This window comes from Drosophila nasuta, chromosome X (assembly GCF_023558535.2).
Source record: "Drosophila nasuta strain 15112-1781.00 chromosome X, ASM2355853v1, whole genome shotgun sequence".
NCBI classification, from domain to species: domain Eukaryota; kingdom Metazoa; phylum Arthropoda; class Insecta; order Diptera; family Drosophilidae; genus Drosophila; species Drosophila nasuta.
Genome location: NC_083459.1, coordinates 10680404 through 10692055, shown reverse-complemented (window position 1 = coordinate 10692055; position 11652 = coordinate 10680404). Strand labels below are relative to the sequence as shown.

The following is an 11652-nucleotide window of genomic DNA, read 5'->3' as shown; positions in this document are numbered from 1 at the left end:
ACATACATACATATAAACACTATATACATACATATATATACTAAGTAGATCCATTAAATGTTACGGACACGTGTGAACACTTTTAGGGCAATGCACTCGAGTGCCGCAACCATTCACAAAATGATGCTGCACACTCGTTTGTGTGTTTGTTAATCGCCACTAAAAAAAAAAACAAAAACAACAAATAAATTAATAAATAACAACACAAAAAATATATATACATATGCATTTACAAATCCATTAATAAGAAGTGAATTCAATGCGCTTGGGTGAAAAGTTTTGAATTTTGGAGCGCTTTAACGCACTTATCGATTAACAATCGATTGGCACCATCGCTGCAATCGGAAATTTGATTTATGTGAAGAGGACACTCGAATGGCTGTTGAAATTGACGCGCAATTTTACACGCAATATTTTTGGAAGTGTAACCGACAAATAAAACAGCTCTCAAGAGAATTCCAGTTTTCTTACATAAATATAGCATTTGGTATATTAGTATTTGGTTTGTCTGCAAATTTATCTTGGTTTTTATATTAACAAATATACATATGTATATGTAGCTACGTGTACACGCGTGTTTTCAATCCCAAATTAACGCCCGTAACAGAGCGCAGCACCAGTTTAATGGAGGGCTTGACTTCCTTGCCCAGGGGCAACAATTCGAATTGCCGCAGCACCTTGATGACAATCGTTTTTAGTTCGAGCAACGCAAAACGTTGTCCAATACAATTGCGTGGTCCGGCACTGAAGGGAATATAACTGGAGAAGCCTTCGTTTGTTTTATTGGCCGCCAGATGTCGCTCCGGCCAGAAACGTTCCGGATCCTCGTAGAACTTCTCGTCGCGCAGCAGTTGCCAAAGCAGCAGAATCACATTGGTGCCAGAGGGCAAAATTGAATCATCTGCAAGTAGACGTAATTTGTAGATTTCGGATATTGCATATATTTATATTGTTTTTGGTTACCTATAACTAAATCTTTTTCCAGGCAGCGTCCCACCGCTGGAATGGGCGGAAACAGGCGCAACGACTCCTTGACCACGACATGCAGATACGTGAGCTCCACAAAATCGCTATAGACAACGGGACGCTGCAAATCGCAGCCATAGTGCGTGTGCAGCTCCTCGAAGAGCCGCTGCTGCACTGCAGCATGCCGCGACAGCAGATACAGGCAAAAGGAGGCAGCCGAGGTGGTTGTGTCGTGACCCTCAAAGATGAACGTACTCACCTCGTCGCGTATTTGGACATCAGTCAATGGCGCATCCGCATAGCGCGCCTGCAACAAGGTGTCCAATAATGCAGCTCGCTTCGGCAACTCTTGTTCCTTCTTCTGCTGCTGCTCTTGCTGCTGTAGCAGTTGATGACGGCGCCGCTCGATGATGTTGTCGGTGAAATTGCGCAGCAGCTGCACAGCAGCCACCTGCTTGCGATAGCCACTAGGCCAACAGTAGCGAAATAATGTGGGATGTAGCAACAGCGGACGCACAAAGCGTGTGGCCAGCGTATTGGTTACGCTGCAAGCAATGAAAAAAGAACGAATAAGAAAGCTGCAGGCAATAGAACTCGATAGTGAGATTACTTTAAACATTTTAAGAGAGCAGCATATACAACAAATTGGCGATGTTGTCTTAAAAATATCAAAGAATTTAATTAACAGCACCCGTTACATTTACTAACAGTCATTCAGTTAACAGAGTCGTCGACTGTTAAACAACAGAGGCGATCCTCTTGATTTGAGGACAACTGAAACAGCACCAGATACATTTACATTGCAATCGTTTAACAGCTTTGTTTAGTTAACAGAGACGTTATCTGCTAAACAACAGAGGTGAGCCTCTTGACTGAGCGAGCACTTCTGCTGTGAACAATTTGAAGACGTCTGGAAACAACACTTAACAGCTTTGCTTAGTTAAAGAAACGTCTGCTAAGCAAGCGATCTGTTAAATATTAGAAGCATACTCCAGCTATAAAATAATGGTTATGATTTTGAAAATTATTAATATCTGCTATCACTTACAATTGCTGAGTTGTAGTTGTAGGGTGTGCATACAGACAGACAGACAAAGTTGAATAGTTTTCTAAGGCACTTTATGGAGAGATTGGATAGCAAACTAATGTGCACCTACTCTTTGACAGCCTGCACAACCGGCGAGTCCACATCCAGCTGGGCATTGATGCTGACGCCCATCGCCGCCTCGCCAATAATATCAAGAGCCATCAGTCCCACATATGGATATATATTGATTGCCTGCCTATCGTTGGCCAGTGGCTTCAGTTTCTCCACAAGCACATTGCACTGACGATCGAACACATCGATGTACTGTTCCAATATGTTGAAGTGAAAAGTTGGCGTGATGATTTTCCGCATCGAGTGCCAGCGTTCGCCACGACTCAGCAACAAGCCATCGCCCAGCCAGCCACGCAATGCACCATAGACGATGCTTTTGCGCAGCTGCTGTTTGCTCAACAGCAAAGTCTCCACCAGGTGCGGCTCGGCGGTAACCAGCACCATGCGTCCGCATGTAGTTGCCACAAAGCTGCGTCCATAGCGCTGCACGTATTCAGCGAACTTCTCATGTAAATCTGCAAAGAACAAGAGTTCAGGTCAGTTGGTCAAACTGTGGAAGACTTGCTCAAGCTTCATGTGAATCGATGTAACTGCACATGAAAATCTGTATTATATTTTGTATTAACCTAATACTATTACTCAATATTGTTCATTATGGTTCTTTTCTATATTATTCTCGATACCGATCTCTAAGATTTTTCCTAATTTGTTCTTAGTTTTTCCATAAGCGCTCTTCTGAAACATAAATTACTTCTGTCTGTTTCATAATAAAAAAATATATATAAAAAACAGTTCATGAAACTCATTATAAGAGTTTAGAGCGACGATTATTTCACTGCCCAAGAGTCGGGTTATAACTTACGAAGCAACACAAAAAAGTTATGTTCATAAAGAAAAAGTTCAAAAAATGTCAAATTGTGATACTTAAGTCTAAGTTATAGAATATTCTGTAAACATATTTGTTTTATTCTATTACTCATTTATATTGAAATAACTTCTATTCTACCACATTTTATTTTTCTACTTATGAAGTTTGTAAGTTTGTTTTCTATAAATAATTCAGTCTATTTCGAAATCAAAAAAAAAAAAAATCATGAATTTTGTGGGTTATCCATTATCCAGTATTAGGTTCATTTAACACATTAGAATGGAAATAATATTTATGGCATCGAGTTTATACTTTCGCTAACAGGTATTGAATGGCACTTACTATCCGGCTGAAAGTCACGCATCTGCCACAGGGCTCCAATTATGGGCAGATCGGAGACGTTGGGTGCCAAACCATTTAATTGTTGACGATATTTCCGCTCCTTTAACGCCAAATTCAGGAAGAATCGCAGCAGCCAAGCCAGCAGAACTGTCACTATCAGCATAAACAACATGATTGTACTGGAATCACACAAATATAACCGGCATAAATAACTTTCGATCGATAATTTCCGAAAAGTATTGCATTTGTTTACCTGTTTAAGTCAATTACTGGTTATATAGTCCACTCTAACCCATCATTTTATAAATACTTTAAGAATTTGTATTATCTTTGCGATTAAGCTCAACAGTTTACGTTATTTTTATTCCACAGTGGAGGCTGAAAGTTAGCTAACTAAAGCAAATGAAAGAAATTAAAATATATATTTAAAAACAAACATTCAAGTCATTTGTATTACATAGTTATAATAGTAGTTGTTTTTTCGAGTAATAATATTTTCAAGTACATAATTTTATTTATCACATATGTGAGTATCAAATTAGAATGTATTGTATATGCAGCTGCAGCGATAACTTATTGGACTCACTGTCTTTGTTTTTATTTTTGAAATTCTGGTGACTTTTTACTGTCTAAAGTTTGCTGACAAATGCACAAACGTAAAAACTATTGTTTTCTTTTTCTTGCAAGTTAAAAATTAAAAGTGCTCACAAAGTCGAATGCATTTTTGGAGAATGAAATTTACGGATACCGGCATGCAACCGCTCTCCGAGTGAACTGTCAATTGTTTTGTAACAACAAACGGAAGACTAGTGCTCGACCATTACATACCCTGTAGTTAAAGGAGAAAGTACTTGAAAACTTACTGGAAGAGGTTAATTTCCACACCGCTATATCAAATCATCGATGGGCTCTAATTGTGTAATTTACGTAACAATCGGTACTGCTAGCGATCCTATCGAAATTTACGATACTCCTAGGCGACCCAAAGTGCAACAAAGAGGGTATGCAACAAATAGGAACAGAGACAAAAACAAAGATGGAGCGAGCAAGAGCAAAACAGCTGTATAGCATTTGATTACCTCTTATCAAAGAGAATTACTGCGCGGCACGTAAATACATAAGAACTGTTTGGTATGCAGTGAAGAGTAAAATAATTGATAACGAAAAGGCTGTTGGTCAATCAATGAAACCAATGCGGGCAAAGACTATTGGCAGCCGAACAGCGATAATTTCTAGTTTATCGATAATCTCTATAGTCCGTTGCAAGTTTCAACCACAGCAAAGCTAATGAAATAGACAGAGACAGAGCGAGAAAAAGTGGCACACCTGCAGAGCTGTTGATCAGCTCTTATCGATGAGAATAACTGTTTGCAGTTAGTAAACACATAAATATGCATTAATTGAAAGTGGGTACAAAATATATGGTTTATATATTAACGAATCGTATGCCCTGTTCAATGCGACGGAAAGCAGTTACAGCAATGATGGCTACTAATATATCGATATGCTCGATAACAGTTGGCAAAGAAAACGAATTAGACAGAGACAGAAATAGATCAAAACAGCTGTTCTTTGAGAACAGCAAATTGTAAATATTATTTATTGGTAATGCAAAATAACTGTTAACGCCGTCGCAGACCCAAATGTATGCCATTGGCCGAACGCAGGACGAGACTAAGCATGGGTCGCGGCTCTGGCCCTAAAGGCAGCAGCTCAAAGTGCTGCAGCATCCTGCTGATGACGCACTTCATTTCGAGCATCGCAAACTTTTGGCCAATGCAATTACGCGGTCCCGCCGAGAACGGGATATTAGCATACGGATGTGGTTGTTGAGGTGGAAGCGTCGTCTCAGTCGATACTAACGTTGCTGTCTCTCCGTTTGCCGCAAACCGCTCGGGGCGAAATTCATGAGGCGCCTCAAATTCCCGTTCATCGCGCAGCAGCGCATACAATCCCACTGTGTAGTTGGTGCCAGCCGGAACGAGTTTGCCACCTGTTGAAGCAAAACAAAAAACGGGAACTTGCAAAAAAGCGGCTGGCAAAACAAGGCACATCACTCACATATGTTGACATCCTCGGTAAAGTGGCGTCCTATGATGGGCACAGGCGGATGCAAACGCAGAGACTCCTTAATCACACACTCCATAAATTTCAGCTCATTAAGATCACGCAGCGTCACTGCCTCTCCCTTGTTCTCCTTGCCCAGCACTGTGTGGATTTCCTGGAGCAAACGTTGCTGCACTGCCGCATGTCTCGAGATCTCGTAGATGCAGAAGCTAATGCCACTGGTGGTAGTGTCGTGGCCCTCGAACATGAATGTGTCCACCTCCTCGCGTATATCCTCATTGCTAAGCGGCTCGCCGTCAATTGTGGCCTGCAGCAGCACGTCCAGCAAGGCCATGCGACGTTTCTGGCCAAGATCGTCGAATTTATCGTTGTCCCCTAGACGCTGTTCGTTGACGAGCATCTCGCGACGCTGCTGTATGACGGCCTCTGTGAAGTCGTGCATCGTTTTGATCAATTGATCTTGCTTGGCAGCCAGACGCGGCTCTACCAATCGAAACATCCAGTCAATGCGCTGCCATGGCTTGATGAAGCGCACCGTGATGATGTTTGACATACTGCGGAAAAAGTAAAAGCTATCAGCGATGGGAAACTAAGGACTTCATAAACAAAACTTGTTCAGAAGTGAGACATTGGAAGGAAGACTTCCGCTGCCTTTTCTAAGTTACTTACTCGAAGACGGCACGCACGTAAGGCAGCTCTGGACTCTTTTGGGCATGCACCTTGGTGCCCATGGCGGTCTCTGCAATGAGTTCATCACATAAACACTTTTAAACACCATTCTTTTCTTTTAGATGTCGCTTTACCTGCAATAATGTCCAGAGCCGTAAGACAAACGATGGGAAAGATATTGAAAGCGGTTTTGCCATCCGCATGCTGCTGCAGTTGCTCTACCAAAATGCTGCTCTGCTGATCAAAGATATCCACAAATTGCTCCAGGATCTTGAAATGAAACGTGGGCGTTATGATTTTACGCCGCGAGTACCATTTGCGACCGGTACTCATCAAGAGGCCTGTGCCTAACCACGGCAGCATCAGATTGTACAAACTGTTCTTGGTAATGTGCTGCGGACTGCTCAGGATGACCTCAACGTCACGAGGATCGGTGGAGAAGACAGCCAACTGATTGAGGATCCATACACGATACATTTTACCATATTTCTGGCAATTAGCCACCGCATAATCCATGACGCCTGCACAGATCGTTGCAATCGATTTAACACTCTCTCGATTGAATTAATTTGCTTGGATTACTCACGTTCTCCGTCGAGTCCACGATAAAGCAGAACATTGCCCAGAAATGGCAACGCCGGTGGACCACGCATATAATGTAGCATATCATTGCGTCGCTTTCGTATCAAATAGTCCCAGAGCAACAGACAGGGTATGCCAAACAGGAGCACCATTAGCCAGAGCATTGTGGCCAAGTGTAGCGAAATCAAGACAATCCAACGCAAAATGCAATTGGCAACTGAATCGTTGCCTCAATTAGCACTGCTTATAGATTAAGTTGTCACCTTTGCCACCCACTAATAGATGCATTGGAAATACCCGATTCGAATTTATCATCTGCCAGTCGAGTTGCTTTACTTATTTGCAATATTTATACACGCCAGATGTTTTTGCAGTCATAAAAAGCAAGTGCACCATTTAAGCGTGTCGGATGTACAAAGCCTCATCAAATGGAGCAATTTACTGGAATTTGTCAGACACAAGCTAATAAACTAAACAAACATATTTGCAGCAATGCTGTAAATCTTAATCTGAGAGACCTTTGAAGCTGTAGCCATCAAATTACTCATAAAGCACTAATAAATTTGAAATATTACAACCATTGGCATAGAAATGGGACTGGGGATTCCCCCCAATTATTAGAGACTGGCGAAAGCATTTGGTGGATTTGAAATGTTTTCTATTTTAAGATAACTAGAAATGTAATCATAAACACAGTTGGCTGTGTGCATTCATTTGCCATATATCCGCCAGTTGCATCGTTGCCTCATTTAATCCCATCCATAGACCTTGCCGGGCGTTGGCAACTTGTTGCCAGCAGGCTTCGCTGCATCTCCGGCGGCTTCCAACAGCTGCTGTTGTTGCACCAGATCAATGGGTGGATTCACTTCACGGCGTGCGTCGCGTGTGCAGTAATAGTTGGCCGAGTAGATGTGCGATGGGCCATCGGGGATCTCTGGCGGTGGCTGTGTGCGATCGGCCAAGCCATCCTCAAAGCGCAGGGCAACGGTGTGTTCACGCTGGAACACCAAATAGAGAAATATATCAATGACAATTCCACACTTACATAACGAACGACACCGCACACAGATTGGATCGTCATTTACGGCAGTTTGTGTGGCATACTTACGCCCAGCAGAAAGGCGCGCACGCGTTGCAAGAACGGCGCTATATCACGACGAATGGCAGCCATGTAGAATTGTTATGATTTGTAAAAGCGACTCTTCAATTTGTCAACAACAGATGTCAAATCAAAATATTGCACAGTTCGTTTTAGTGATGGCAAAGCGAGTAGCGATAGCAGCCGATATCTTAAACCGATTGTAGACAATGACACTTGGGTGTGACCAAGCTCGTGTTTGTGGTATACTTTTCGGTATACTTATGGAACATAGCAAACGCGCTTTGGTTACACTGTTACACAGCACATGGCATTTGTTTTTGTATTCAATTTGTTGGCGACAAAAGAGTATTAGGGAAACATTATGGGTGGCCAGGGCAAAGTAATAAATCGCAAACGGAAATTTGTGGGCCGCAAAGCAGACGATCCGGAATTCGATTTGGACAAGAAACACTTCAAAGTACTGCACGTGAATGCCGCCGAGAAGCGTCTGATCATAGTGCTCGAAGGCGCGCAGCTGGAAACGGTGAAGGTGCGTTGTATGCTTAACTGTTCCCATGAAATGAACACGTTTTAATCAACAATAACAATTTACAGGTGCACAACACATTTGAGCTGCTTAACTGCGACGATCATGCGGGTATTATGCGCAAGAATCAACGTGATCCCGGCTCCTGTCGGCCTGACATCACACATCAATGCCTCCTCATGCTCTTCGATTCGCCACTGAATCGCGCCGGCCTCTTGCAGGTGTTTGTGCGCACCGAACACAATGTGCTTATCGAGATCAATCCGCAGACACGTATACCGCGCACATTCAAGCGTTTTGCCGGCCTCATGGTGCAGCTGCTGCACAAGTTTCAAATACGCGCCAACGACACATCGCGACGTCTGATGAGTGTCATCAAGAATCCCATTACGGATCATTTGCCTGTGGGCTGCAAAAAATATGCCATGTCCTTCTCGGGCAAACTGGTCAGCAATTGCCGGGAGCTGGTGCCGCATGGTGAGGAGGGCAGCAAATCGTATGACGAACCCGTCGTCATGGTTATCGGCGCCTTTGCGCATGGAGTGCTCAAGACAGACTACACCGAGGAGCTCTTCTCCATCAGCAACTATCCGCTGTCGGCGGCCATCGCGTGCTCCAAACTCTGCAGCGCTTTCGAAGAGGTCTGGGGCGTTGTATAGAGTTCAAATAATAGACTTAGTTTTACGTGTAGTAGACAAAAATAGTTTGCTTTCTACTAGATTATTGCTATAAATATATACATATATTATATACAATAAAGATCTTTCAGTCTGGGAGAACTGGGGAATCTGTGCTCAGCTTATCAGCCTACTCATCGATAATCTATAGAAACGCTTTGCGTATACATATTTCATTACTTACTTTCGCACACTCATATGTAAAAAAATCATTACTTAAAATCAAAGGTTTAGTGCAGAAAAGAATATTATTGTAATTAATTTTTATTATTTAAAATGTAATAAAATCATTATTTTGGGTTACGGCTAAGAGAAAATCAACGTAGACAACGGACATTGAAATATGAATATGAAAAAATCAATTATAATTTATTTAAAAATTGAAAAAAAAAAAACTTATCAATTATATTAGCAAGAGAAATTCAATCATAAAGTCGAGAATGCTGGCTGAGTCATTAATTAAGATTATTCGCTGTATAAATAATTCTCTTTTTTTGTTTTAAGTTGCACTTTGGTGGAACATTTCAAATCTTCGGAGCCCAAGTTTTGTTCATACAAAATCGCAGCGTATACGGAATTCTTCTAGCACAAACTTAAAGCTGTTAAAAACTCGAGCTAAAAGCGTGTTAAGAATCTTGCTAGTTCATATACATGTGTATATATAATTTTATTTATATAATTCTCAATTACAAAAAGACTGCGTTAAAAAATAAGAGAGGATAGAAAATAAATTTGGTTGTCGTTAGACATTTGGGATTTTGAAACTTAACTATATAAAGTTTTTGTTTTATTTGTATATACCAATTATTTGATGGATCATGATCAAAGAAACAAGAAACGCGAACTGATCTTAACTAAGCGTCCCAATTGCCACAATCCCAAATTGCGAGACTGTTTTTTTTCGTTTTGTTATTAATTTCGCAGTTGTATTTTGCTGTTTGCTTGGTCCACAACAAGGTGACTACTTGGAGAGCGGCTTCTTGCCCAGATCGGTGGCCGCCTTCTTCTCCGCCTCACGTTTGGCAGCTGCCTCCTCACGTTGCTGCCGGATTAGGGCGAGACGCGCCAGATCCGCCTTCGCCTCGGTGGTTTTGCCAGCCGCATGCAGTTTCTCGTAGCGCTGTCGTGCCTTCTGCTTTTCGATCTGTTCACGTTCGCGACGCGACAATTCGGGTTTGGCGCCACCGCTGCCGCCAGTGGAATCATCGATTTTGATTTGCGATAGCTTCTGTGTGGCCTTTTTGGTCACACGATTGGGATTCTCGATTTCGATGAGCGAAGCCACGCCCTTCTTTGCATCACGTGCTTCTGACTCCGAATCATCATCGGAATCATCCTCCGATTCCTCATCCGATGAGCTGCCCTGTCGCTGCTGTTGCTGCTGCTTTTGTCGCTGCTGTGGCCTTGCGGGTTTGCGTGCTGATGATGTTGCTGTCGCTGTTGCCGGCTGTTTGGAGGATGAGGTGCCGGCCGCAGTTTGTTCCTCTTGCTCGCTGCCACTGGAGTCACTCTCCTCCTCGGACTCCTGTTGCAGCTCTTCGGGCGACGTAAAGTGACGGCTGCGGCCTTTGTGGTTAACATACTTTCCTCGTGGCATGACGATCTACTGCTGCTGCTGCTGCTCTTATTGCTGTTGTTGTTGCTGCTGCTGTTTCTGTTATTCGCTTGCACTTGTATTGGTATTTTGTGCGCGTGTATCTGTATGTATGCGCACGCGTTTATATATTGCCGCTAGAATTTTCGCCTAAACAGCAAATGGCGTCGTACCTTGTGCTGAATTTTGTTAACAACAAAAAAAATTAAAAGGTAAATATATTGTGTTTGTGTGTTTACGCCTTTTGTTACTTTGTTTCTACAATTTTCGTACACTCACTAGATTGATGAGTTCAGTCACTTTTTTCTTTAAAAACCAAAAAGAGCTTTCTTTAAAGCTGCTTTATTTAACACCTGTGTCGGGGTGTGACCACAAAGCCACAATTCGAAAATATACGCGCAAATATACCAAAATATAGATATCCTGAGAACAGTCACTTGGTTACTCTTCATTTAATAACACATTTGTAGTATGACACTTTGCAGAAAGCTGATTCAAGTTTGAAAATACCGAAAATGCACTTATTGGTATTTTTTTGTCTTTGTTATAGCCTATCTCCACTGCGCCAAAAAAAATGTTACGGTCGCCCCAGGTCGACCGATAAGAAAAAAAAGTAAGTTCGAAACGTAAAAAAACTGAGTGGGATTTGAATATTGGCTATTGCCGTACCAACTACAAGTTTTCTAAGGCTTTCGCGGATTTGTTCTAATTGGACGTTACAGACCTATCGCTTATCGATTTCGAGGTACTTGCAACTATAAATTCGAAGCAGCTGATTAGCGATGACACTACAACACTCTGTTATATATAACGTTGCAAGGCTGTTATATATTTGGTCTTCTATTCTAATTAATGTCTATTAATTATTATTATTTTTTTTTATCTATTAATTTTTTTCATTTTAAATAGTATTAGTCATAATAAACAAAATTATATTTACAATAGTTTGCAATACGGGTAGTTTTGAGTAACTTTGCGATCATGAAGTAGTAATTTCTATACGTTTTAAAAATATTAAATTTCTTTGCTCTATTTAAATAAACACACAAACGGTTTTCAAGATAAATTGTTTATAAAAATAAATTAATGCTGCACTCATTCAAAAGAATTTATTCAATAAAAAATAATTCATAAATATAAAAAAAAACATCGATGTTCCG

At 41.5% G+C, this 11652-nt stretch overlaps 4 protein-coding genes across 4 annotated transcripts; 1 reads left to right on the top strand and 3 right to left on the bottom strand.

Annotated features, from left to right (window-relative positions):
* Positions 1 to 69: 69 nt before the first annotated feature.
* LOC132795596 (uncharacterized) lies at positions 70 to 7176 on the bottom strand. Its single transcript, XM_060806393.1, is given in 10 exon segments — positions 70 to 159; positions 547 to 901; positions 964 to 1511; positions 2124 to 2580; positions 3276 to 3454; positions 4896 to 5268; positions 5337 to 5896; positions 6012 to 6081; positions 6146 to 6532; positions 6598 to 7176. Coding segments are annotated over 9 exon segments (3075 nt in total). The 5' UTR covers positions 6758 to 7176; the 3' UTR covers positions 70 to 159; positions 547 to 560.
* A 53-nt stretch (positions 7177 to 7229) lies between these two features.
* On the bottom strand, positions 7230 to 7871 carry LOC132797091 (NADH dehydrogenase [ubiquinone] 1 alpha subcomplex subunit 7). The gene is made up of 2 exons (XM_060808580.1): positions 7702 to 7871; positions 7230 to 7591 (listed from the first exon to the last, which is right to left on the bottom strand). The coding sequence occupies exons 1-2, from the start codon at positions 7762 to 7764 to the stop codon at positions 7343 to 7345; spliced, it is 312 nt and encodes a 103-aa protein (XP_060664563.1). The 5' UTR covers positions 7765 to 7871; the 3' UTR covers positions 7230 to 7342.
* Positions 7872 to 7995: 124 nt separating this feature from the next.
* LOC132797088 (ribosomal RNA small subunit methyltransferase NEP1) lies at positions 7996 to 8891 on the top strand. The gene is made up of 2 exons (XM_060808576.1): positions 7996 to 8224; positions 8290 to 8891. The coding sequence occupies exons 1-2, from the start codon at positions 8057 to 8059 to the stop codon at positions 8878 to 8880; spliced, it is 759 nt and encodes a 252-aa protein (XP_060664559.1). The 5' UTR covers positions 7996 to 8056; the 3' UTR covers positions 8881 to 8891.
* A 655-nt stretch (positions 8892 to 9546) lies between these two features.
* On the bottom strand, positions 9547 to 10884 carry LOC132797089 (28 kDa heat- and acid-stable phosphoprotein). The gene is made up of 2 exons (XM_060808577.1): positions 10772 to 10884; positions 9547 to 10671 (listed from the first exon to the last, which is right to left on the bottom strand). Exon 2 carries the CDS (start codon positions 10493 to 10495, stop codon positions 9860 to 9862), a length of 636 nt encoding a protein of 211 aa, XP_060664560.1. The 5' UTR covers positions 10496 to 10671; positions 10772 to 10884; the 3' UTR covers positions 9547 to 9859.
* Between the last annotated feature and the right edge of the window lie 768 nt (positions 10885 to 11652).

Coding starts and splice junctions, on each gene's coding strand:
- LOC132797088 (XM_060808576.1), top strand. CDS start 8,057: ATGGGTGGCCAGGGCAAAGTAATAAATCGCAAACGGAAATTTGTGGGC. Junction 8,225..8,289: donor CGCAGCTGGAAACGGTGAAG/GTGCGTTGTATG, acceptor AACAATTTACAG/GTGCACAACACATTTGAGCT.
- LOC132797091 (XM_060808580.1), bottom strand. CDS start 7,764: ATGGCTGCCATTCGTCGTGATATAGCGCCGTTCTTGCAACGCGTGCGC. Junction 7,592..7,701: donor TGCGCGCCTTTCTGCTGGGC/GTAAGTATGCCA, acceptor TTGGTGTTCCAG/CGTGAACACACCGTTGCCCT.
- LOC132797089 (XM_060808577.1), bottom strand. CDS start 10,495: ATGCCACGAGGAAAGTATGTTAACCACAAAGGCCGCAGCCGTCACTTT.